This window comes from Hylobates moloch, unplaced genomic scaffold (genome assembly GCF_009828535.3).
Source record: "Hylobates moloch isolate HMO894 unplaced genomic scaffold, HMol_V3 SCAFFOLD_1, whole genome shotgun sequence".
NCBI classification, from domain to species: Eukaryota; Metazoa; Chordata; class Mammalia; order Primates; family Hylobatidae; genus Hylobates; species Hylobates moloch.
In genome coordinates this window covers 145,850,839-145,874,196 of record NW_026652276.1, presented here as the reverse complement: position 1 = coordinate 145,874,196, position 23,358 = coordinate 145,850,839, and the positions used below count along the sequence as shown (strand labels likewise).

Sequence of the window (23,358 nt, the reverse complement as noted above, 5' to 3'; positions counted from 1 at the left end):
CTGGAGTACAGTGGTACGATCTCAGCTCACTGCAACCTCCATCTCCCAGGTTCAAGCCATTCTCCTGCCTCAACCTCCCGAGTAGCTGGGACTATAGGAGTATGCCACCACGCCCGGCTAATTTTTGTACTTTTAGTAGAGACGGGGTTTTGCCATGTTGGCCAGGCTGGTCCTGAACTCCTGACCTCAAGTGATCCTCCTGCCTTGGCCTCTTGAAGTGCTGAGATTACCGGCGTGAGGGATTACCGGTGTGAGCCACCATGCCCTGCCCCGAAATTTATTTTTTAATTGTTAAATTGTTACCAGCAGTGAATCCATACGGGTCTGCAACAACCTCAGTTCTTGCCTCCTCAGAAGAAAAATTTCGACCAAGGAGGCATAAGGTAGAGTGAGAGACCAAGGCAAGTCTTACAGCAGGAGTGAAAGTTTATTAAAAAGTTTTATGGCGGGAATGAAAGAAAGTAAAGTACACTTGGAAGAGGGCCAAGCGGACAACTTGAGAGAGTCAAGTGTGCTGTTTGACCTTTGACTTGGGATTTTATATGTTGGTATGCTTCTGGGGGTTGCATCTCTTCTCCCTGATCCTTCCCTTGGGTTGGGCTGTCCGCATGCGTGGTGGTCGGCCAGCACCTGGGAGGGGAGCACATGCGCAGTATGTTTACTGAGGTTGTACGCATGCTCACTTGAGGCGTTCTTCCCTTACCAGCGCGGTGCTCCTAGAGGAAGCTAAACCAGTTAAACTACGTCATTTTGCCTCTTAGTGGGTATGCTTGAGTCCACTCACCCAACTCCTCATATCTTATTGGTAAGTTGCTAATCACCAATTTCAGATGTTTCTATCTATTGGGAGACAACCTTTCCCTGGCGCTGCGACCAATTATTATTTTAGAGAGACAGCTTAACAACCGCTTGACCATCACCTGATGGTCCCCTGACATTCCTGGTGAGGGCAGGGGGCCTCTCCTGCCCTGCTCGTATATGCCTGACTAACTACCGTAACAAAATTTCTATGGAAGCCCCATTGCCTTCTAATCTCCCTTGGTCACCTGGGGCAGGCGCACCTCTTTCTTAGCTCTACCCCGTAGCCCCTGCTTCCACCATAACAGTTCACAGAGAACTGGCAAATCCCTTGAAATTTCCAATTTCCCTTCTTTTGCCATTTTCTGTAGGCTGCTATGATTCAAGCCAGAGAAAGCTGCTGCCTTAGCCCCCACCTCCATCGCCACGGGGGTGAGTCCCCAGATACCTGCCTGGCTTCTTCAGCCCTCACCTTGGCTCCTGGCTTTGTGCTGAATGGTCCTGCCTTCCCACAATGCCCTTATCTCACCAAATCTTCACCCTGAAGCCATGAATTAGAACTTCTAGCTGACTAACTGCAGTATCTCTCAGAAATCCGTCATGTGTCCTTTCTGCCTCTCATGCCCAATTAAATAATTGGCATCACTTTACAAACTTCTCTGGGCTAGCTCTAGAGCCCAGCTCTAACACCACCCAGGTCTCCAGGTAAAGCCTGGCTATACCTCCTATCCTTGTTTTTTGCTGATAAATAAGCTTTTTATTGATCTTGCAGAAAAATTATTTTTCTAATTTTTTTTCTCTTTTGCCTTCGTATCTTGAGTTGTGCCATGACAAAACACCACCAACTCCATTTTCCAACCCTTACATAGAGGTCCTCTTCCCCCTTCTCCCTGTGTGCCCAGCGTGGTGTGAAAACACAGCCTGAAAATATTCTGTCCAGCTTCTTTCTGTCAGGTTCCCCACCCTTCTCCATCAGCATTCTTAACGCCGCAGGGATCCCTTACAGCCCACTTTGGAGTACAGTTTCCCTCAGGCCACAACATTTGCTGTTATTTTATGAATAAAACTTTATTTTACTGGCGGTTGGTAAACTGAACAAACAAGTACTATTTATAAAATAAATACAGAACATAATACAACAGCCAGCATTGTTTCTTTTTTTCTTTTTCTTTTTCTTTTTTTTTTTTAATTGAGATGGAGTTTCACTCTTGTTGCCCAGGCTGGAGTGCAATGGCGCGAACTCGGCTCTCTGCAACCTCCACCTCTTGGATTGAAGCGATTCTCCTGCCTCAGCCTCCCAAGTAGCTGGGATTACAGGCATGTGCCACCATGCCCAGCTAATTTTTTGTATTTTTGGTAGAGACAGGGTTTCTCCACGTTGGTCAGGCTGGTCTCGAACTGCCGACCTCAGGTGACCACCCGCCTCGGCCTCCCAAAGTGCCGGGATTACAGGCATGAGCCACTGCGCCCAGCCCACTGCCAGCATTGTTTCTAAAGGGCATTACAAACATTGCCCTATTGGCATTAGTAAACATTTGTTTTAAAGGCTCAATTTTATCAGAAGAAACCTAGAAACAGAAACTGGAATGGTGTAAAAGGCTCTACCCTATGATTATTTGGTTTTCCCAAACCTAATTTTTTTTCTAGATCTACATACGTTAGCTATTCTTTATTCTTTGAAAATAGCACTTTAACTTAGTGTAACTACCTAATCCCCATTTACTCATGAGATTTAGAAGAGAGAAGCTCAGAAGGAAAAGTTATTCAACTTAAAACAAAATCTCTAAGTAAATGATGCTTGAAGCAGATGAAAAACCAGCTGACCTACTTCCATTACTTAATTGAGAAGGTGGAATCAATATACAAGTGTTTGCTAATTTTACTCATTTTTTGGTCAATTACATTTATGATATTCAGTGATGTCTGTTTACAATAATGTATGTGTGTGTATATATATATATATATATATATATATGCAGACCCTTTTAAAGAACAGTTTCTATAATCCCCAAATCCCAGTATGGCCAACAGCTTCCTGGGTCTATGAGACCCAGGATCAAGTTTCTCGTTTGATGTGTCTCAGAGTGTGGCCCATCTAGTAGTATGTAAGATGACATTAGGAGGTACGTGAACACATTTTAAAATTTTTAATAGGCAAATGTTTATGATAGATTAGGAAAAAACATAGCTAGCATATAGAATTCCTGATTTCATAGGTACTGTTGCCTAGAGTGAGATTAAAGTGTAGCTAGTAGATTCAAAGATAAATATTAAGTGGAAAATATAAGGGGTAAACAGGTATGACAAAAACCATAAGGATGGTACAAGAATGTCTGAAATTGAGAAGGCCCTGCTCTCCCTTTCATGTTGCCTAACACATCATGATTAAATAATGTGATGCCTCATCCTCGTCCATCCTTCCTGCGTGTTTGTTTTGTATTTTTTTTTTTTTTTTTTTTTTTGGAGACTGAGTCTCCCTCTGTTCCCCAGGCTGGAGTGCAGTGGCTCAATCTTGGCTCACTGCAACCTCCACCTCCTGAATTCAAGCGATTCTCCTGCATTAGCCTCCCGAGGAGCTGGGACTACAGGGGTACACCACCATGCCTGGCCAATTTTTGTATTTTTAGTAGAGACAGGGTTTCCATGTTGGCCAGGCCAGTCTGGAACTCCTGACCTCAGATGATCCACCCACCTTGGCCTCCAAAAGTGCTGAGATTACAGGCATGAGCCACTGCGCCTAGCCGGTCCTTCATGCTTTGTGTCAAATGGTCAGCCACAGGTATAGCAAGTTAACTTTATGGCTGGCTCGCTGTGCCCCGCTCTTTCCTGCAGAGCTGGAGCAGTGAGGCAGAATCCACCTGCTAGACTAATTGCACTGTGTTTGGGTATCAGAAAAGGCCATGGAGCATTTATCTGTCCAGTGGCCAGTGAGTTGATTTGAGTTTGTTTTGCTTTTAAAAAAAGAGGAAGAGGGTGGTAGTGATCTCCTCTCCAAGAGCCCTGAGCAGCTGACTTCAGGGTGTCACGGGGTCTTGCCGGCCTGGAAGCATTTCAACACCAGGCTCAGGTCCCTGCAGAGCAAATCCCATGACTCCAGTCACTGTTGTGCCAGAATTCTGTTGTGGGCAATTCAGTTTAAGTGAGCAAGTCTTGAAACATCTTTTTATGTTACAGGGATTTTATGGGAAGAGAGGCTTAATTCTGCAGGATTTGATTTATTTTAGTATTAATAATTTTTGATTATTTTTTCTAGAAAGGGTGTGAGATGACTTATGAAAATATATACAGGCTGGGGGTGGTGGTTCACGCCTATAATCCCAGCACTTTGGGAGGTCAAGGTAGGCGGATCACTTGAGCTCAAGAGTTTGAGACCAGCCTGGGCAACATAATAGCTGGGCATGGCAGTGTTCGCCTGTAGTCCCAGCTACTCAGGAGGCTGAGGTGGGAGGATCACTTGAGCCCAGGAGGTGGAGGTTGCAGTGAGCCAATATCATACCACTGCCCTCCAGCCTGGGCGACAGAGCAAGACTCTATGCAAAAAAAAAAAAAAAAAGAAAATATACACAATAAGATAAAACTTTAGACAAGTGGATGAGAAAACAGAGGCAAAAGGGAAATGAGGACAGGAAAGAGAAAATGGAGGCACAAAATGTGTGCTCTGTGGGCTCTATGCTTACTGACAGTGCTGGCAGAGTTGGTTCTTAGCTTCCTAATAGCAAGATAATGAAGGTAACAGTGAGCTGTGTGGCTCACAGTGTCCCTAATTTCTTTTTTTTTTTTTTGAGACTGAGTTCTGCTCTGTCACCCAGTCTGGAGTGCAGTGACATGATCATGATCTCGGCTCACTGCAGCCTTGGCCTCCCGGATTCAAGTGATTCTTGTGCCTCAGCCACCCAGTATCTGGGACTACAGGCATGCGCCACTGTGCCTGGCTAACTTTTGTATTTTTAGTAGAGACGGGGGTTTCACCATCTTGTCCAGTCTGGTCTCGAACTCCTGGCTTCAAGTTATCCACCCACCTTGGCCTCCCAAAGTGCTGGGATTACAGCCGTGAGCCACCGTGCCCAGCCGCTAGTACTATTTTTCTGAAAAGAGAATACAACTCCTCAGGAGAAGGCTAAGCATTCTGTGTGCTGAGATCAGAGAGAAATTTCTCACGTACGTGTAATGCCTTCAAAAGGATCCTCAGTGAATTCCTTTGGATGGACCACAGTGACTTTTCAGGGCTGTTTCATATGATGTCCTCTTGCAGAATAGGGTGCTTCAGGCCAAAGTGAACATGGGAAATCAGTTCTACAGGGAGCCAAGATGATGCCCTTTAGGTACACATCTCAGCTTGTTAGCTGAGTGGGTTTTGGAGGGCCCGATGGGTGGTCAGACCTATTATCACTGAGCAAGCCCTGCAAACTCGTCAGCATCAGTGAGTTCAGGAAAGCATATTAATAACTGTTCTGGGCTTCAGTGCTGTGTGCTTAAAGGTGCTGAGCGAGAGGCAGGGTCAGGACTGGCTGCATGAATTGTGAGGTCCAGGGCAAAATGAAAATACAGCGTTCCTTGTTCAAAAATTAGGAATATCAAGATGGTGACAGCAGAGCATTAAACCAACCGAAGCTCCTTTCTAAGATTAGGGCCCTGTGGGACTGCACAAGTCACACCTCTATGAAGCTGGCCCTAGGCAGGAGAGATGTCCTCAGGAAAAGTGGAAGAACCTGGTGAGGACACAGCCTGAAGAGAAGGTCAAGCCAACCTGCATTCTGCTGAGCCCCAGACTGCAAACAGTTTCATGAAGACTATGTCTCTCAAATCCCAAACTCGGGTGTGGAAAAAATACTAGTTTATTTCTCGTAACAAGTTAATTTTTGGCTCCACACCTCACATTACAAGGCTGACAGAAAAGTAAATGAGTAAACAAACCCCCACCACCAATCACATCCTAAAGCCCAGTACCCCCTGCAGTTTTTGCATAGAAAGCTTTATTATTTGAGTTATTCAGGGTGTTTCCCCATAACGATCTCCTGCAAGAAATATTGGGGAGAACAGGGACAGTGGCATGTAGCCTCACTTGATCTAACAGAGTGTTTTAATGAGAGCTGGAGGAGGAAGGTCAGTCTCTGGGTGACAGGCAGCCACTGGTGGGAGGATCCTGCCCCATTAGATGCTTCTCTGCCACCTCAGACCCAGGTGGGCCCAGCTCCACCTCCCAGGCTAGATGTAGCCAGGCCCCAAAGCTCAGGACGTTTACAGGAGGTTTAGAGCAGGAACCACCAAAGAATCAGAACTGTTCGTTCATTCAGTGCATGTTTATTGAATACCAGCTAGGTCAGGCACTGCTCTTGGGGCTAGGGAGACAGTCAAGAATAAAAGAGACCCAAATCCCTGCTCTTGTGGAGCTCATATACTACTTATGGAAGACAATCTGTTTTTAAATGAGTCAACCATATTGTATCTAGGAAAATAATAAGTGCTATGTTTAAAAATAAACGTGAAAGGAAATAGGTTATACTAGGTGTGGATGTTGCTATTACCAATAAGGGTGTCAATGACGATCTCACTGAAAAGGAGCATTTGGGCAGAATACGAAGAAGTCAGGAAGCGAGCCAGGCAAATTCCTGGGGGAATGGTGGCTAGTGCACAGGCACTGAGGTCAGAGAGCCTGGTGGGCTCGAAGCCTAGCAGGAGACCGTGGGGACCTCAAGCAGAGTGGGGTTGGTGCTAGGGGGTGAGGTCAGGGAGGGAGCAGTGGCTACAGCAGGACTTGTGGAAGGATTAAGTGGCTTATTAGAGATAGAGAGGAATGAAAATTGGAGTTTAATTTTGGACACTTGATAGTTGAGATGTTATTATATATCCATATAAGTTAAGGTTAGGTTACCCATATGGAAAAAATGGACATCAATCAGAAGTTAACTCTAATTGAATCATGGACCTGCATGAAACTAAATACAAAAGCTAAAATCACTATTAAAATTCTTGGAAGAAAGATGAAAGTCTTTGTGACTTGGTAGAAGGCAAGGAATTTTTGTACTAATTTGATAAATTGGACTTTATTAACATTTAAAACTCTTGCTCATTGAAAGATACCATTACGAAAACAAAGAGACGGGCCAGATGCGGTGGCTCATGCCTGTAATCTTTACACTTTGGGAGGCTGAGGTGGGTGGATCGCCTGAGGTCGGGAGTTCAAGACCAGCCTGGCCAACATAGTGAAACTAAAAATACAAAATTAGCTGGGCATGGTGGTGCACACCTGTAATCCCAGCTACTGGGGAGACTGAGGTGGGAGAATTACTTGAACCTGGGAGACAGAGGTTGCAGTGAGCCGAGATCGCACCACTGCACTCCAGCCTGGGCGACAGAGCGAGACTGTCTCAAAACAAAAAACAAAAACAAAAAAAAAAACAAGAAAACAGACAAACCAGAAAATGGGAGAAAATATTCACAACATAGAAAACTGTTACATCTTCATAATAAGACAAGCCATTGTTTTTAAATGGGCCATCTATTTGAACAGACACTCACACAAGTATGTATAAAAATGGCCAATAAACACATGAAAAGATGCCAATATTATTTGTCATCAGGTGTCTGTACTTAAAACCACAATGTGATACCATCACCCATTGATAAAAATGGCTAAAATTTTAAAATTTACCAGTACCAAGTGTTGATGAGGACGTGGAATAAGTAGACATCTAACCATTGCTTGTGGAAATGATATGGCTGCTTTGTAAAAGTTTGGTGGTTTTGTAAAAAGTTAACCATGCACCTACCTCCAGTAAGACCCAGCCATTCCACTAGGTATTTATCCAAGAGAAATGAAAAGATATGTTCACACAAAGACTTGTACACAAACGTTTATAGCAGATTTATTTGTAATAGCCAAAATCGGGGCAAGGGTGTGGACCCATCAACAGGTGAATAGATTAATAATTAGATATACCCACACAATGCAATACTATTCAGCAATATGAAAGAGCAAACTTCTAATATACACAACAACATGGATCAATCTCAAAATGATGCTGAGTGGAAGAAGCCAGGCACACAAGCATACATGTGGCACTACTTCATTTGTGTAAATGAAAACCAATCTACAGTGACAAAAAGATCATTGGTCCCTGGGGCTGGGAGACCCTGTGCAAAGTGACACAAAGAATCTTTTGGAGGTAATAGAGATGTTTTCTATTTTGATTGTGGTTGTGGTTTCATAGGTGTGCACAATTATCAAAATGGATTGAATGTATGTTTACTGTATGTAAAATAATCCACAATGGAGTCAATGAGAAAAATAGCCAATTCTATAGGCCCCTTCATGACCTCTCCCAGACATGCTTTTACCCTTTTCACTCCAGACCTTTTGCTAATAGGCTAATGGGACCATAGACAAAGGTCTCCCTTTGGATCCAAAAGGGAGTATAATAAGCTGGACAGTGGCTCTCAAGTGGCTGGAGTTTTTTTGTTTTGTTTTGAGTACATCTAGGAACATTCTACTGCGAGATCTGAGAAGGTTGTATCCTAGCCTAGAACACAGCCAGAGGCAAAAGCTTGCACGCTAATGTCTTACTGAAATATACAATCCAAGAGAGGCAGGAGTGATAGAAAAGGAGAGATGGGGGCCGGGTGCGGTGGCTCATGCCTGTAATCCCAGCACTTTGGGAGGCTGAGGCGGGCGGATCACGAGGTCAGGAGATCGAGACCATCCTGGCTAACACGGTGAAACCCCGTCTCTACTAAAAATACAAAAATTAGCCGGGCGATTAAAATTAGTAGCACCTGTAGTCCCAGCTACTTGGGAGGCTGAGGCAGGAGAATGGCGTGAACCCTGGGGGGCAGAGCCTGCAGTGAGCCGAGATCGCGCCACTGAACTCCAACCTGGGCGACAGCGAGACTCCGTCTCAAAAGAAAAAAAAAGGAGAGATGGGTCAGTGAAGGAGGGAGAACAAAGAGCAGGGGAGGGACTGCTGAGCTTGTCACAGCTTGCAACAAACGGCAGATTGCTCATTCTCACAGGACATCTCAAGAGAGGCCAGAGAAACCTACTGCATTTGAAACAGTCTGTTGTTGGGGAGGAAAGGCGAGTCACTTATCTGCTGGCTTCTTCCCATCTTCTCTCAAAATCCCCATAGGGCGTCAGCTTCCCAGTACTGCTCCACGTTGTGGAAGCCGAAGCCTCTGTCAGTGGGCTGTGCATATAGGCACTCCTTGGTCTGTGGTGGCCGAGTCTGTGGCCAGGGCTTTGCCACTGTGGGAGGAATGGGAGCTTTCACCGAGACCACTCAGACTAGGAGGGAAGGTCACTAGGGTCAGCAGGTCTGGGAGGATGCCAGGCTGGTCTGGTAGAGTTGGGTGCCTGCAGTCTGTGCACAGAAAGCTCCCTGTATCTGGTTTAAGTGTGGAGTTTCCAAAAAGGGTGATGGAACCAGAGGGACACTGCTGTGGGGGTGTTTCCAGACCCAGCGAAACTGACAAGGGTAGGTGCACTAATTGGAAACAACTTTACCCTCTTTTGAGTGTTACTAATTCTACTGGGTTGAATATTGGCCCTCCAAAATTCATCTTCACCCAGAAGCCTGTGAATGGGACCTTATTTGGAAATAACGCCCTTTGCAGAAGTAATCAAGTCAAGATGAGGTCAAACTGGATTAGAGTGGCCCCTAAATCCAATGACTGGTGGTGTTACAAGAAGATAGAAATTTTGGCCAGGCACGGTGGCTCACATCTGTAATCCAGCACTTTGGGAGGCTGAGGTGGGTGGATCACCTGAGCTCAGGAGTTCGAGACCAGGCTAGCCAACATAGTGAAACCCCCTCTCTACTAAAAGTATAAAAATTAGCTGGACAAGATGGTATACACCTGTAGTCCCAGCTCCTTGAGAGGCTGAGGCACAAGAATCACTTGAACCTGGGAGGCAGAGAGAAATTTGGACAGAGAGACACAGACACCCAGGGGAGAGGGCCATGCGAAGCCAGAGGTAGAGATTGGAGGGGTACATATACAAGCCAAGGAACACTACAGATTTCCAGGAGCCACCAGAAGCTTGAAGAGGCAAGGAAGAATTCTTCGCTAGGGGCTTCAGAAGGAGTGTGGCCCCGCCAGTGCCTTGATTTCAGACTTCAAGCCTCCTTGAAGTCTCCTTGAACTAGGAGAGAATAAATTCCTCTTGTTTTAATTCACCAATTTGTGGTGTGTTATAGCAGCCCTAGAAAAACAACACATCTACCACTACCACTAGTGTTGCATCCCCAGTGTGCTGGCTTACATCATCGGACAGAAGCCAGAGGACATCCCACAGGCTTCAGTCTGCAGACTCTAGGAGGAGGTGTAAAAAACTAAAGATGGATCATCTTTACTTTGGGGATTCTTGTTACCCGAGGAAAGAGGTCTAAGGCAAAGTAGAGCTAGGTATAAATGTTCTCCCTTCCTAAGGGTTCTGGATCTGGGCTTGAGAGAAGAGCAAAGGAGAGACAGTGGAGAGACAGAACCCTGGATGCCAGGAGGGCCCCTGTCCAAAGTAAAAGACTCAAGGGGACTCCTTGACTCAGGAACACCTAAATACCTTACCAGAAACCTGCAGCTCAGAGGATGCACTCTGTAAGAAATCAGGGAACGTTGGGATGTGTGGATTACAGGACCCTGAGCAAATGACTAAGATCGAGCATTGCACCCTGGCCAGAGAATGTGGACACCCAGTAGGGCCAGGAATGTACAAGCTCAGAGCCTCAGAGTGAGTGCACACCACCAGGTGGCTTAGCAGAGAGGGAGAGGGAGAAAACAGCCCACCCCACTCCTACCCTGAGAGCTTTGCCAGGCCAAGAGGCTTCTTCAGGAGTGGACAGAGAAGATGGCCTGGGGTGAAGATTATTCAAGAGTAATTTGGATAATAGAAGTGTTCAGGCCGGGTGCAGTGGTACACACCTGTAATCCTAGCACTTTGGGAGGCCAAGGCAGGTGGATCACATGAGGACAGGAGTTTGAGACCAGCCTGGCCAGCATGGTGAAACCCCATCTCTACTAAAAATACAAAAATTAACTGGGCATGGTGGTGCAACCCTGTAGTCCCAGCTACTCAGGAGGCTGAGGCAGAAGAATCGCTTGAATCTGGGAGGCAGAGGTTGCAGTGAGCCAAGATCTTGCCACTGCACTCCAACCTGGGTAACAAGCGAAACTCTGTCTCAAAAAAAACAAAAAAACAAAACAAAAACAGTGTTCAGGGAAACCTTGGATGTCCTCAGGAAGTAGACTTCTTAAAGGGTGCTTTCCCTTGAAGTGGGAAGCATAAATTCTGCTCACATCAGGCAAATATGTGGGGAATATTTTCTTCCTGTGAACAGTGAGTGCAAAGCTAGAAAAGATTCCCACACTTGCCCACTGGCCCCATCCTGCCCACGTCTGAGAACACAAGCTATTTTCAGAGCTCAGTAATACTACAAAGATTTTGTCAATAAGTAAATCAGAAACTCTAAACCTCTCAGCAACTTGTCAAAAGCATCAGCCAGCACTGGAACACTGCCCCCCCACCGCCACCCCCCATCCTGCAGAGGGCAGCTGGGAACAGCCATGGACAGGGAGGACCTGGAGAGCCCCTAACTGCAGTGCATTACAGGCTCCGAGCTTAGAGCCCATGGCTTTGTCAAGGGTCTTCAAAAATATTCACATTTAGAACCCTGAAAAAAATATAGAGAGACTCCAAATACAAAGAGACAACTGGATAGAGGCAATTAATAAATGTTTGGTGAATATATTCCAACTTCATCACTGTTACATTTAGTATTTACAAAAATTTCCTTCCATTTGAGGTGCGTGGTAGGTGGGATGGAAGGAGCCCTACCTGGGGGTGGGGGTATACATCTCCAGAGGCCCAGGTTCTTCCCAGGAAGAGTAGCCAATCGATCTAACTGATGGACAATGGTCCTGTGCACAGGGTCCTATAGGGACCCTCACTGGGCAGTGATAGGAGGTGATACTGGCTCAGGAACCATGCCCTGTGGGGCTGTGGGCATTGAGTGCTCACTGGAAAGGGAAGAAACGGCAGTGCTAAGCATAGCTCAGTTTTTTCTGGTCCACGATGGCCCCAAGTGAAAGAGATATTTCTGCTGATACATTTAGCCAAAAATATTGCTCACTAAAACTACCTATTCAGAAATTACTCAGACAGGCATTCCCTCTGATTTAGATTCCATTAATTATTTTGTCTTCTGGAATGAGCCATCCAGCCTAGGGCAGTGTTATGGCTGAATTGTGTCTCCCCAGAATTCACATATTGAAGTCCTGCCCTGCAGTACCGCAGAATGTGACTGGGTTTGAAGATAAGATCTTTAAAGAAGTGATTGAGGTGAAATGAGGGCATATGGGCAGGCCGTAACCCAGGGTGATTGGTGTCCTTATAAGAAGAGACTAGGACACAGGCATGTGTGTACATAGCAAGAAGGCGGCCATCTGAAAGCTAATGAAAGAGGTCTCAGAACAAACAAACCCGCCAACACCTTGATCTCAGACATCAGCCTCCAGAACTGTGAGAAGTAAACTTCTGTGATTCAGGGTTCCCAGTCTGTGCTACTTTGTTATGGCAGCCCCAGCAAACTAGTACAGGAAGCATCCTGGTGGCAAGAGATCACTTCGTTGGGAGCATCAGACATGCCTCAGGATCAGAAGTGGCACAGAGGCTTAGGGCTTGGGAGTAAATGATTTTTAGTTTTCAGTTTCCCTGCTCAGGTCTATTATTGGGAATGAAAACATCTAGGATCACTTCTTAGGGCTCCCAAGGACCCTCTCCCGGAGGGATTTAACAGAATAGAACCCAGGAGAGAAGAGGCAAGGGACAGCCAGGGGGCATATTATTCCACACTCGTGGAGCTCAGGAGCAGTGCCACCTATGGCACTTCCTATTGATTGATATTTGAGAAGAAGCCTAGGCTGCCCTTTGACCTCTGTTTTTCGTCCAGAGAAAACGGATGCAGCTAGGAAGCCTTGCTCAGTGTGCAGCTAAATTGAGGACACATTCCAAGATGCTTATTGGCCAGTGGCCAAGGCCCCTCAGCCAAACCCCACATACCAAAAAAGGAGACCATGACCCAAGTAGTGTGCCCAGAGCAACAGCTGGGCAATTGTGTCTGGCTATGAAATTCGAGTCCCAGGTCAGCACTGGCCAACAGGCTGCTGCACTTAGATGTTATAGCCAGGCAGGAACCAAGTCAAAGTACTGTTACTTGGTGAGGGGAGCAGGAGCCAGAGCTTGAGTTACTCTGAGAACATATCCCCACAGCCTCTTATCAGCGGGGGTACTGGAGAATTGGTGGAATCCACCCAGCCCCCAGACAGGAGCAGCCTCTATCAGAGAGCTGACAATGTTCCAAGTTTACCCCCACCCACTCACCCCTAACCTCTGCAAAGAGAAGGTTTGGGACAATTAGTGGGTGGAGAGCCCAGTGACACCCAGTTTTGGCTAGGAGTGGATCCCCTTCCCATAGAGTATCAGGGGCAACCAACCTCCTCCCCTAGAATCCTCAGAGGGCTGACTTCAGGAAGAAGGCAGCAGGGCCGGGTCAGTGATGAGGCTAATGTTGTCATGGAAGGAGAGGGAAGTTTTCTGAGCAGAGAGGACCCCACTATGCAAAGTATAGGAGCCAGGGACAGCTCCTCACAATGTGTATCCGGAAACCATCTCATTGCAACTGACCTATGACTGGCTCAGTGCATTCCAGGAGACCACCTCTCACATAGCCCAGCAGGACCACCAGCTCTTCTCTGTCACTAAACATGGGGGCAGGGGCAGCCCCACCCTTAAAGAGTGGCGAGCTTGGGGCTAAAAGGAACTGTCTGTCTCTTTGCCCATTTTGTCCCTCCACCTCCTCCTCTGTCTGCTGGTGGGATGAGCATATCTTTCAGGATAATAATCTATAGGAGGTTACCACTATTAGAAAGAGGTTTGTTGATGTTGAAGCTACTCCAGTCTGAAGAATGGGAATATCTGTGTGGTCACCAGCCTTGGACACAAGGGCACCACATGAAGCCAGCACTGGATGAGACAGAAGATGGGGGTTAGAGGAGAACGGAAGGGAAGGGATTACAAGCATTTGATGGACACAGACTCTCTCTCTATGGATTTGCCTCTTCTGGACAGTTCATATAAATGGAGTCATACAGCGTGGGTCACAGTGCCTAGCTTCTTTCATCCAGGGTAATGTGTTCTGCTTTTTGTTTTTTGGGTTTTTTTTTTTTTGAGACGGAGTCTCGTTCTGTCACTCGGGTTAAAGTGCAGTGGCACGATCTTGGCTCACTGCAACCTCCACCTCCAAGGTTCAAGTGATTCTTCTGCCTCAGCCTCCCAAGTAGCTGGGGCTACAGGTGCCTGCCACAACACTCGGCTAATTTTTGTATAGTAGAGACGGAGTTTCTACTAAAAACCCATGTTGGCCAGGCTAGTCTTGAACTCCTGACCTCAGGTGATCCACCCACCTTGGCCTCCCAAAGTGTTGGGTTACAGGCGTGAGCCACCATGCCTGGCCTCACTCAGGGTAATGTTTTCAAGGTCCACCCTTGAAGCTCTTCATTCCTTTCTATGACTGGAAAATAGTCCATGGTGTGGATATGCCACATTTTGTTTATCTATTCATCCGTTGATAGACATTTGGGTTGTTTCTACCTTTTGGCTATTGTGTGTAGTGCTGCTATGAACATTCATTTACAAGATTTTGTTTAAACTCCTGTTTTCAATTTATGGGGGTATAGGAGTGGAACTGCTGGGGCATGTGGTAATTTTATGTTTCACTTCTTTTTTTCTTTTTTTTGAGACGGAATCTCGTTCTGTCACCCATTCTGGAGTGCAGTGGCACAATCTTGGCTCACTGCAACCTCTGCCTCCCAGGTTCAAGCAATTCTCCTACCTCAGCCTCCCGAGTAGCTGGGATTACAGGCATGCACCACCATGCCCAGCTAATTTTTGTATTTTTGGTAAAGACAGGGTTTTGCCACATTGGCCAGGCTGGTCTCAAACTCCTGACCTCAGATGATCCGCCCGCCTTGGCCTCACAAAGTGCTGGGATTACAGGCGTGAGCCACCATGCCTGGCCTGACAACTGATTTTTTTACTAAGGTGTGAAAACAGTTTAGTGAAGAAAGGATGGTCTTTCCAACAAATTGTGCTAGAACAACTGGATATTTATATGTATAAACTGAACTTCGAGCTACACCTCACATTATATATAAAATGAACTCAAAATCAATTATATTTTAAATAGCTCTGTTGAGGTATAAGAGATAATAAGCCACACACATTTAAAGTGTACGGTTATATCCACACCTATGAAGAATGGCATTGTCACTCAGATAAGGAAGACTGCAGTTGCAGAGAACAGAATCCAGTTGAGCTACACTAAGCAGTAGGAGACATTTTTGAATATAAAATGAATTACAAGATCATTAAGAGGGCCAACAATATAGCTGCTAGACTCAGTATCCAGGAACAACTCTTGGAGACACATCATAAAGCTTGTCGCCAAGGGAACTGCTGTTCCTGCCACAATCAGCAAGCTGCCTCTGCTAAAGTGGGAAGCCACCACTCCCTCCACCAGCCTCAGAGCTGTACCACTTCTGGTGGGGTTTTCACTAACAAAACAGATGCATATGTCTTGCCTCTCTTCCTCATTAAATCAGTTCCAAATTGAAGTCTCACATCTGATTGTCAAAAGCTAAATGACAGGCGAGGCGTGGTGACTGACACCTGTAATCCCAGCACTTTGGGAGTCCAAGGCGGGTGGATCACCAGGGGTCAGGAGTTCGAGACCGGCCTGGCCAACATGGTGAAACCCCCGTCTCTACTAAAAATACAAAAATTAGCCGGGCATGGTGGCGGGCGCCTGTAATCCCAGCTACTCGGGAGGCTGAGGCAGGAGAACCGCTTGAACCCGAGAGGCAGAGATTGCAGTGAGCCGAGATCGTGCCATTGCACTCCAGCCTGGGCCAAAAGAGTGAAACTCTGTCTCAAAAAAAAAAAAGAAAAAAGAAAAAAGAAATAAAAAGCTAAATGACATCTGGAACCCTGGCATCAAGGAAGTCTGGAAAATGTGTTTTTTTTCTGGCCTCTGCAATATTGAAAGGCATTCTTTTTGTTTGTTTGTTTGTTTGTTTGTTTTTTGAGACAGAGTCTAACTCTGTTGCCCAGACTGGAGGGCAGTGGCACGATCTTGGCTCACTGCAACCTCCACCTCCTGAGTTCAAGCGATTCTCCCGCTTCAGCCTCCTGAATAGTTGGGATTGCAGGCGTGCACCACCACACCTGGATAATTTTTGTGTTTTTAGTAGAGACAGGATTTCACTGTGTTGGCCAGGCTGGTCTTGAACTCCTGACCTCAGGTGATCTGCCCACCTTAGCCTCCAAAAGTGCTGGGATTACAGGCATGAGCCACCACGCTTAGCCGTGGAAGGCACTCTTAGAGGGTGGTTGGGACAGACGTTGAGCGAGTCAATCCACAATATCCATCACACTGTGGATGGAATCGATTTGGGAGAGAAAATCAGGAGTTCAGTTTTGAACACTATAAATTTAAGGTGTCATTTTGATATATGACTAGAGCTGAGTAGTAGGCAGGGAAATAAAATGCAGTGTAATGTAGTGGTAAGAGCACAGATTCTGGAACCAGTCTGCTTGGTTTCATATCATAGCTACCTCATTTATTAGCTGTGTGACATTGAGCAAGTATCTTAACCTCCCTGTGCCTCAGTTTTACCAGCTGTAAAATGACAATAATAATGTTATTTAATAACCATTTATTTCAGTATCTTCCCGAGTAGTGTTGTTATGAGAAATTAAATGCGTTAATATTTGTAAAGCATTTAAAACACTGCCTGGCACAAAATAACCAATGTATATGTGTTTGCTATGATAATAATAATAATAATTTTAATTAATAATGGTTTGTTTAATTATTATTATTTTAATTAATAACCTAGCAAATACATATACACAATACACAAATGCACTGCTTATTTTATTGTTGTTACTATTATCTATATATCTGAAGTTTAGGAAGAAAGACTAGGCTGGAGATACACATTTTTGGGGTCACCAGCACGCAGCAGGCTTTTAAAGCCATGATACTGGATGAGCTCACCTAAGGAGTACATGTAGCTATAGCAGAGAAGAGATTGGAGCACTGTGACATCCAGAGGTCAAGGAGATGGGAAGGAACTAACAAGGAGACTGAGCAGGAGGGACAAGGAGAAGTGGGTTCAAGAATCCAGGAAAAAGGATTGCAAGGAAAAGGGTGACCAGCAGTGCCTGATGGTACTCTTAGTTGAAACAAGATGAAGCCCAAGAATGGACCATCAGATTTGACACAATAAGAAGGTCATGGTGACAAGAGCTGTCCAATGGGAAGGTGGAAAAGAAACCCTGATTGCAATGGTTTCAAAAGGGAATCAGGAAGAGGGAGTGAAGGCAGCAAGTGTGGCCATTCTTTTGAGGAGCTGCACTGCAAAGAGGAGCAGAGAGCTGGGAGAGTAGCTGACCAGCAAGAAAATGGAAACCTCAGTCCTACAACCACCAGGAACTGAATTCTGCTAACCACGATATGTGCTTGGAACAAGACCCTGGGATCTAGAATGAACACAGCCCAGCTGACACCTTAATCACAACCTGTGTGATGCTGAGCAAAGGACCCAGTTGAGCTGTGCTCAGACTTCTAACCCATGGAGATTGTGAGATAATGAATTTGTGCATTTCCAAGCCACTAAATTTATGGTAATCTGTTATGTAGCCCCGGGTAACTAATACAATGACTAAGTATAATGCAATATTAAGGAATTATTGTTAACATGTAACTGTTGTAATTTGGGGTTATGAAAAATGCTCTTTTTTTAGTGATCCATATGAAAGTGCTAAGGAAGTACCTGTGATTTGTTTAAAAATAAAGATGAAGGCCGGGCATGGTGGCTCACATCTGTAATCCCAGCACTTTGGGAGGCGGGCAGATCACCTGAGGTCAACAGTTTGAGACCATGTTGGGTTTCACCCAACATGGTGAAACCCCATCTCTACTAAAAATACAAAAAAAAATTAGCTGGATGTGGTGGCGCAGGCCTGTAGCTCAGGAGGCTGAGGCACGAGAATCACTTGAACCTGGGAGACAGAGGCTGCAGTGAGCCAAGATTGCACCACTGCACTCTAACCTGGATGACAGAGCGAGACTCCATCTCAAAATAAATAAATAAAGATAAAGAAATAAGTAGGGTCGGCCAGGCGCGGTGGCTCACGCTTGTAATCCCAGCACTTTGGGAGGCCGAGGCGGGCGGATCATGAGGTCAGGAGATCGAGACCACAGTGAAACCCCGTCTCTACTAAAAAAATACAAAAAATTAGCCGGGCGTGGTGGCGGGCGCCTGTAGTCCCAGCTACTCGGAGAGGCTGAGGCAGGAGAATGGCGTGAACCCGAGAGGCGGAGCTTGCAGTGAGCCGAGATTGCGCCACTGCACTCCAGCCTGGGCGACAGAGCGAGACTCCGTCTCAAAAAAAAAAAAAAAAGAAATAAGTAGGGTCAAGTGTGGTGGCTTACGCCTGTAATCTCAGCACTTTGGGAGGCTGAGGTGGGTGGATTACCTGAGGTCAGGAGTTCAAGGCCAGCCTGGCCAACATGGTGAAACCCCGTCTCTATTAAAAATACAAAAATTAGCCAGGTATGGTGGCGCACACCTGTAATCCCACCTACTCAGGAAGCTGAGGCAGGAGAATTGCTTGAACCCAGGAGGCGGAGGTTGCAGTGAGGCAAGATCATGCCATTGCACTCCAGCCTGGGCAATAGAGCGAGACTCTATCAAAAAAAAAAAAAAGAGAGAGTGAGAGAGAGAGAGAAATAAAGAAAATCTGAAGAAATATGGTAAAATGTTAATAATTATTAATCCAGGTGATGGATATACAAGAATCATTGTACTGTTTTATGTCTGAAATTTTCATAATAAAATGTAAATATATACATAATGATGTGTGTGTGTGGGTGTGTGTGTTAGAGAGAGAAAAAATGAGGGCGTAGTCTTAAGGCCCCTTTCTCCTCCTCCTCCTCCTTCTTTATGTTGTTTCCTGATTGCCCTTTTAATCTACCTCCCTTACAGGGCTGTCCCCTTTTGGCCTGCTGTCTTTCTGAAGATTGTACCTTCGAGAGCATATTTTTATAATCCCCTCCTCATAGAAGCTGTTTTGAGCCTTTAATATCCAGCCCTGTGTGTCATGGAATCTGGTGTGAGCTGACCCAGAAGGACAGCCACCTCCTCTCAGTAGGTCTGGGTGAGCCCCTGGGGGCTGAAGTGTCATTGTACAATGGCCCTTATTCACAGCAGGGCTGCCTTTCAGGGAGCCTGGTGTGCTCTCCTGGTGCCAACCCCAGCTGTCTTTCTCACCATTCTGAGCTCTCCTCTGCCACCTTGGCCCAGGCCTTAATTCTTTCTCAGAAACCCAATTCCTTCGGCAGAAGCCACGTGTTCCGCTCAGGCCCCATCTGACAGCTGTGGCCCCTGGCCCAGCCCCATAGACGTTCAGTGTTCCCTTTCACAGGCCCTGGTGTGTTCCTGCCAGAAAAGTCCACTTCCTTTACGATTCTCTTTTTCATGGTGTCACTTTTTTTGGCCTTGTGCATCATGCCAATTCCTTGCACACTTGATGAAAGGATTCAGAGGCAGAGAACTTGAATCAATGGGGTCTTTTTATTTTTGAACATCAGTAAACAGCACAAATCAATTCAATGAGTTCAGCCCCCTCGGTTATTTTCGTGCTTACTGCAGTCTATGCCCGGCATTAAATCCCACTGAAAATGCCTCTTGTTATTGCCAGCTAATGAAGAATGTCGCTCTTTTTTCTGGGTTTGAACACACTCCAAATCATTGGCCTGAAAGATCAGTTTAACACTGGAAAGCCCTGAATGTAAAATCTTTAACTTTCCCTCTTAAACAGTTCATTGACATTATTCTAATCATTTTCTTTCCTCTGCGTTTTATTGTACTCACTGGCAGTATTTTGATCTGTTTGGTAGTGCAAAATGCAGTCATTTATTTTCGAGACTTAGGAAGATATACCAAAATCTTTCCCACTGATTAAGTTACAAATTATGTAATTAGAGACTAAAAGGTACAGTTAACCTGTTGACTTGTCATAGTTGTACTTCCATCAGAGTGGCTCCTTTTCACCTTTTTTGGTCATTCTCAATATCCAGGCCCAGAAGGGACAGTTCACAGCATGTTTAGTGTCACTAGCAAAGAACGTAGACTGGCTGGGTGTGGTGATCACCCAGTGATCACACCCTTGATCCCAGAAGTTTGAGAGTCTAAAGTGAGAGGATCTCTTAAGCCCAGGAGTTCGAGGCCAGCCTGGACAAAAAAATTTAAAATAGTGAGACCCTGTCTCTACAAAAAGTGAGCTCTGATTAATATGCCACTGACCATTTTAAGTCAGAAATGTGGAGGGGCATGTTCTTTTTTTAAAAAAAAATGCATATATATATATGTATATATATATATATATTTTTTTTTAGAGACAGGGTCTTGCTCTATTGCCTAGGCTGGACTGCAGTGGCGCAATCATGGCTCACTGTTGCCTCCACCTCCTGGGCTCACGTAATACTCCCACGTCAGCCCCCCAAGTAGCTGGGACTATAGGCGCACACCACCATGTCTGACTAATTTTTAAATTTTCTGTAAAGATGAGGTTTCCTCATGTTACTCAGGCTGGTCTTGAACTCCTGGGTTCAGGCAGTTCTCCCACCTTGGCCTCCCAAAGTGTTGGGATTACAGGCATGAGCCACTGTGCCCAGTCTATACCAATTACTTGAGAAATAAAACCACAAGAAAAAAAATCCTAAAAAACACACTCAAAACAAAATCTGTATATTGTCCTCTGTAGTACGGAGTGCCTTATTTTATTTATTTATTGTTTATTTATTTATTTATTTTTGAGACAGAGTCTCACTCTGTTGCCCAGGCTGGGGTGCAGTGGCGTGATCTCGGCTCACTGCAGCCTCCACCTCCCGGGTTCAAGCTATTCTCGTGCCTCAGCCTCCTGAGTAGCTGGGACTACAGACATGAGCCCCCATACCCGGCTTATTTTTGTATTTTTAGTAGATACGGGGTTTCACCATGTTGGCCATGCTGGTCTCGAACTCCTGAACTCAGGTGATCCACCCACCTCGGCCTCCCAAAGTGCTGGGATTACAGGCGTGAGCCACCTGGTGGGCTGCCTCATATTTAAGAAAAAAAAAAAAGACAAAAAAAAAACCCACTGAACTTTTATTTCCATTTGAAATATCAAGACATGAATTAAGTGGTGCAGGCAGGTGGCTTCACCAGATACTGCTAACATCTAGTGAGGCCCTCTGCACAGTGAGAAGATTCAATGGCAGATTCTGGAACCAGACAGTAGGGATTCAAATGCCAAATCCAGTACTTACTAGCTGTGTGATCTTGGGCAAATTACTTCTCTCTGTGCCCTAGTCTGCTCATCTGTAAAATCGGAACAATTAGAGTACCTACCCCAGGGGGTTGTTGTGAGTGTGTAGAATGCTTCGATTACTGTCCAGCATATGAAAAGCAATCGTCACAGTCATCATTATGTCCTGGGTGGATGACAGTGACTTTCCGGTGCAGCCTTCACAACGTTGCCAGAATGGTCTTCCTGGAAATCTGCTCCTGTCCTCTCTCACATTCCTGCTCCGTAACACAGGATCTGCCTCTCCCCCTAGGAGGAAGTCACCAGGTGATAAATTACTTTCACTCAGAAGGCAGGAATGAGCAGGAAGACCCCAGGTCACAACAGGAAACTGAGCTGCTTTTTCAAGATGTTCTTCAATTTTTTTTTTTTGTTTTGGTTATTAACCTGGGTGAGGAGAGTTGAGTTCATTTCATTCCTCAGTTCAAGGCACATGCTTGTCATTAGTCAGCATAAGTCCCTCCCCTTGCTTTATATTTTATTTATTCTCTTTTATCCACTTTTCTTACTCCCACATCCCCCTACCCCACCATTCTGTTTCCAAGTATTTGTGTAAAGGGAGTGTCGTGGTGGTGAATGCCTGACTTCAAGTTACACAGCTGATGAATGGAGTGTTCCCCACACAGTCTTAAGATCTGTGTTGCCATGAGGACCTCTCATCTTCTCTTCTGACATCTGCCTGCGACCCCCTGGTGTGCATCCTTACATTTCATGCTCCACTTCCCCAGGTGACAGACACCCAGGTTGACTCCAGTCATCCTCTGCAACGAACCAGGGAAAAGAAGGATTTCTCGGAAGATGGTACCAGGAAATCTTGCTACTATGTGGATAAAAATACAGCTGGATCCCCACCTAACACTCCATATGAAGTGAACTCTAGGTCAGGTCCATTAAAGATCAAAATATAGGGCATGGTGGCTCACACCTGTAATCCCAGCACTTTAGGAGGCCGAGGCGGGTGGATCACCTGAGCTCAGGAGTTCGAGACCAGCCTGGCCAATATAGTGAAACCCCGTCTCTACTAAAAATACAAAAATTAACTGGGCGAGGTGGCATACACCTGTAGTCCCAGCTTCTTGGGAGGCTGAGGCACCAGAATCACTTGAACCTGGGAGGCAGAGTTTGCAGTGAGCCGAGATCATGCCGCTGCACTCCCACCTGGGTGACAGAGCAAGACTCCATCTTAAAAAAAAAAAAAAAAAAAAAGACCAAAATATAAAACAATGAGATTACTAGAAGGAAATGTAGGTGAATGACTGTCTCAGTGACCTAGGGAAAGAACCTCTCAGGCAAAACTTGAGATACATACAATTCCTTGAACATTTCTTCCATTCAGATTGGTTTTCCAGTTCTCTCTCACCTCTTGGTCAGCCCTTCTCAACTGCTGAGAGATTATCTTTTGTTTAAGGATAAAAGTGGAAGAAAACCAAAACCTTGAAGGCTGCATTTTCTCTACCTTCAGTTTTGTGTCTGTTTTTGTTTGTTTGTTTGTTTTTTCTAGATTTCTTCTTTGCCCAGAACAGAGGTCAGCAAACTATGGCTGTGAGGCAAATCCAGCCTACCGCATATTTTTGTACAGCCTGCTAAGAAAGGCTTTTACATCTTAATTGGTTAAGTCAGAGAAAACAAAATAAGAATAATATTTTGTGACACATTAACATTATGTGAAATACAACTCTCACTATTCATGTGTTTCATTGGAACACGGACTGTGGATGGCTGCTTTCTCACAACTGCAGAGTTAAGTAGTTATGACAAAGACCATATGGCCCACAAAGCCAAAAATATTTTCTACCTGGCCCTTTGCAGAAAAAAAAAAAAAAAAAAAATGCCAACCCCTGAACTTTTGTGTGCCCCTTGAGGATGGAAATCACATCCAATATTTGTTTTGTTTTCCTGACTGCTCAGCACAGGGCCTGGCAGGTAATCGGTGCTATTTCTACCACTTTGGACTACTTTTAGTTTCAAGTAACAGAATACCCTACCGAAAGGGTTTTCGTTCTCACATAACAAGAACTCTAGAGAGAAAACTGGCACTGCTTCAAGCTCAGTGACGTTGCATCAGGGACTTGGGTCAATGCCTCCTCCCCCTGCCC

At 45.4% G+C, this 23,358-nt stretch overlaps 1 protein-coding gene across 3 annotated transcripts in view; it reads left to right on the top strand.

The window, feature by feature from the left end:
- The first annotated feature begins 672 nt into the window (after positions 1 to 672).
- Positions 673 to 23,358, top strand: part of GPNMB (glycoprotein nmb) — a 64,332-nt gene continuing 41,646 nt past the window's right edge. For 2 of the 3 annotated variants that reach the window (XM_058434512.1, XM_058434493.1), the window contains exon 1: positions 673 to 805. In XM_058434512.1, coding sequence (XP_058290495.1) covers positions 767 to 805 — 39 coding nt within the window. In that variant the 5' untranslated portion in view covers positions 673 to 766. Of the gene's footprint in view, positions 806 to 2,823; positions 2,922 to 23,358 lie in introns of those variants that run through there. The other variant, XM_058434602.1, reaches the window with a different exon arrangement.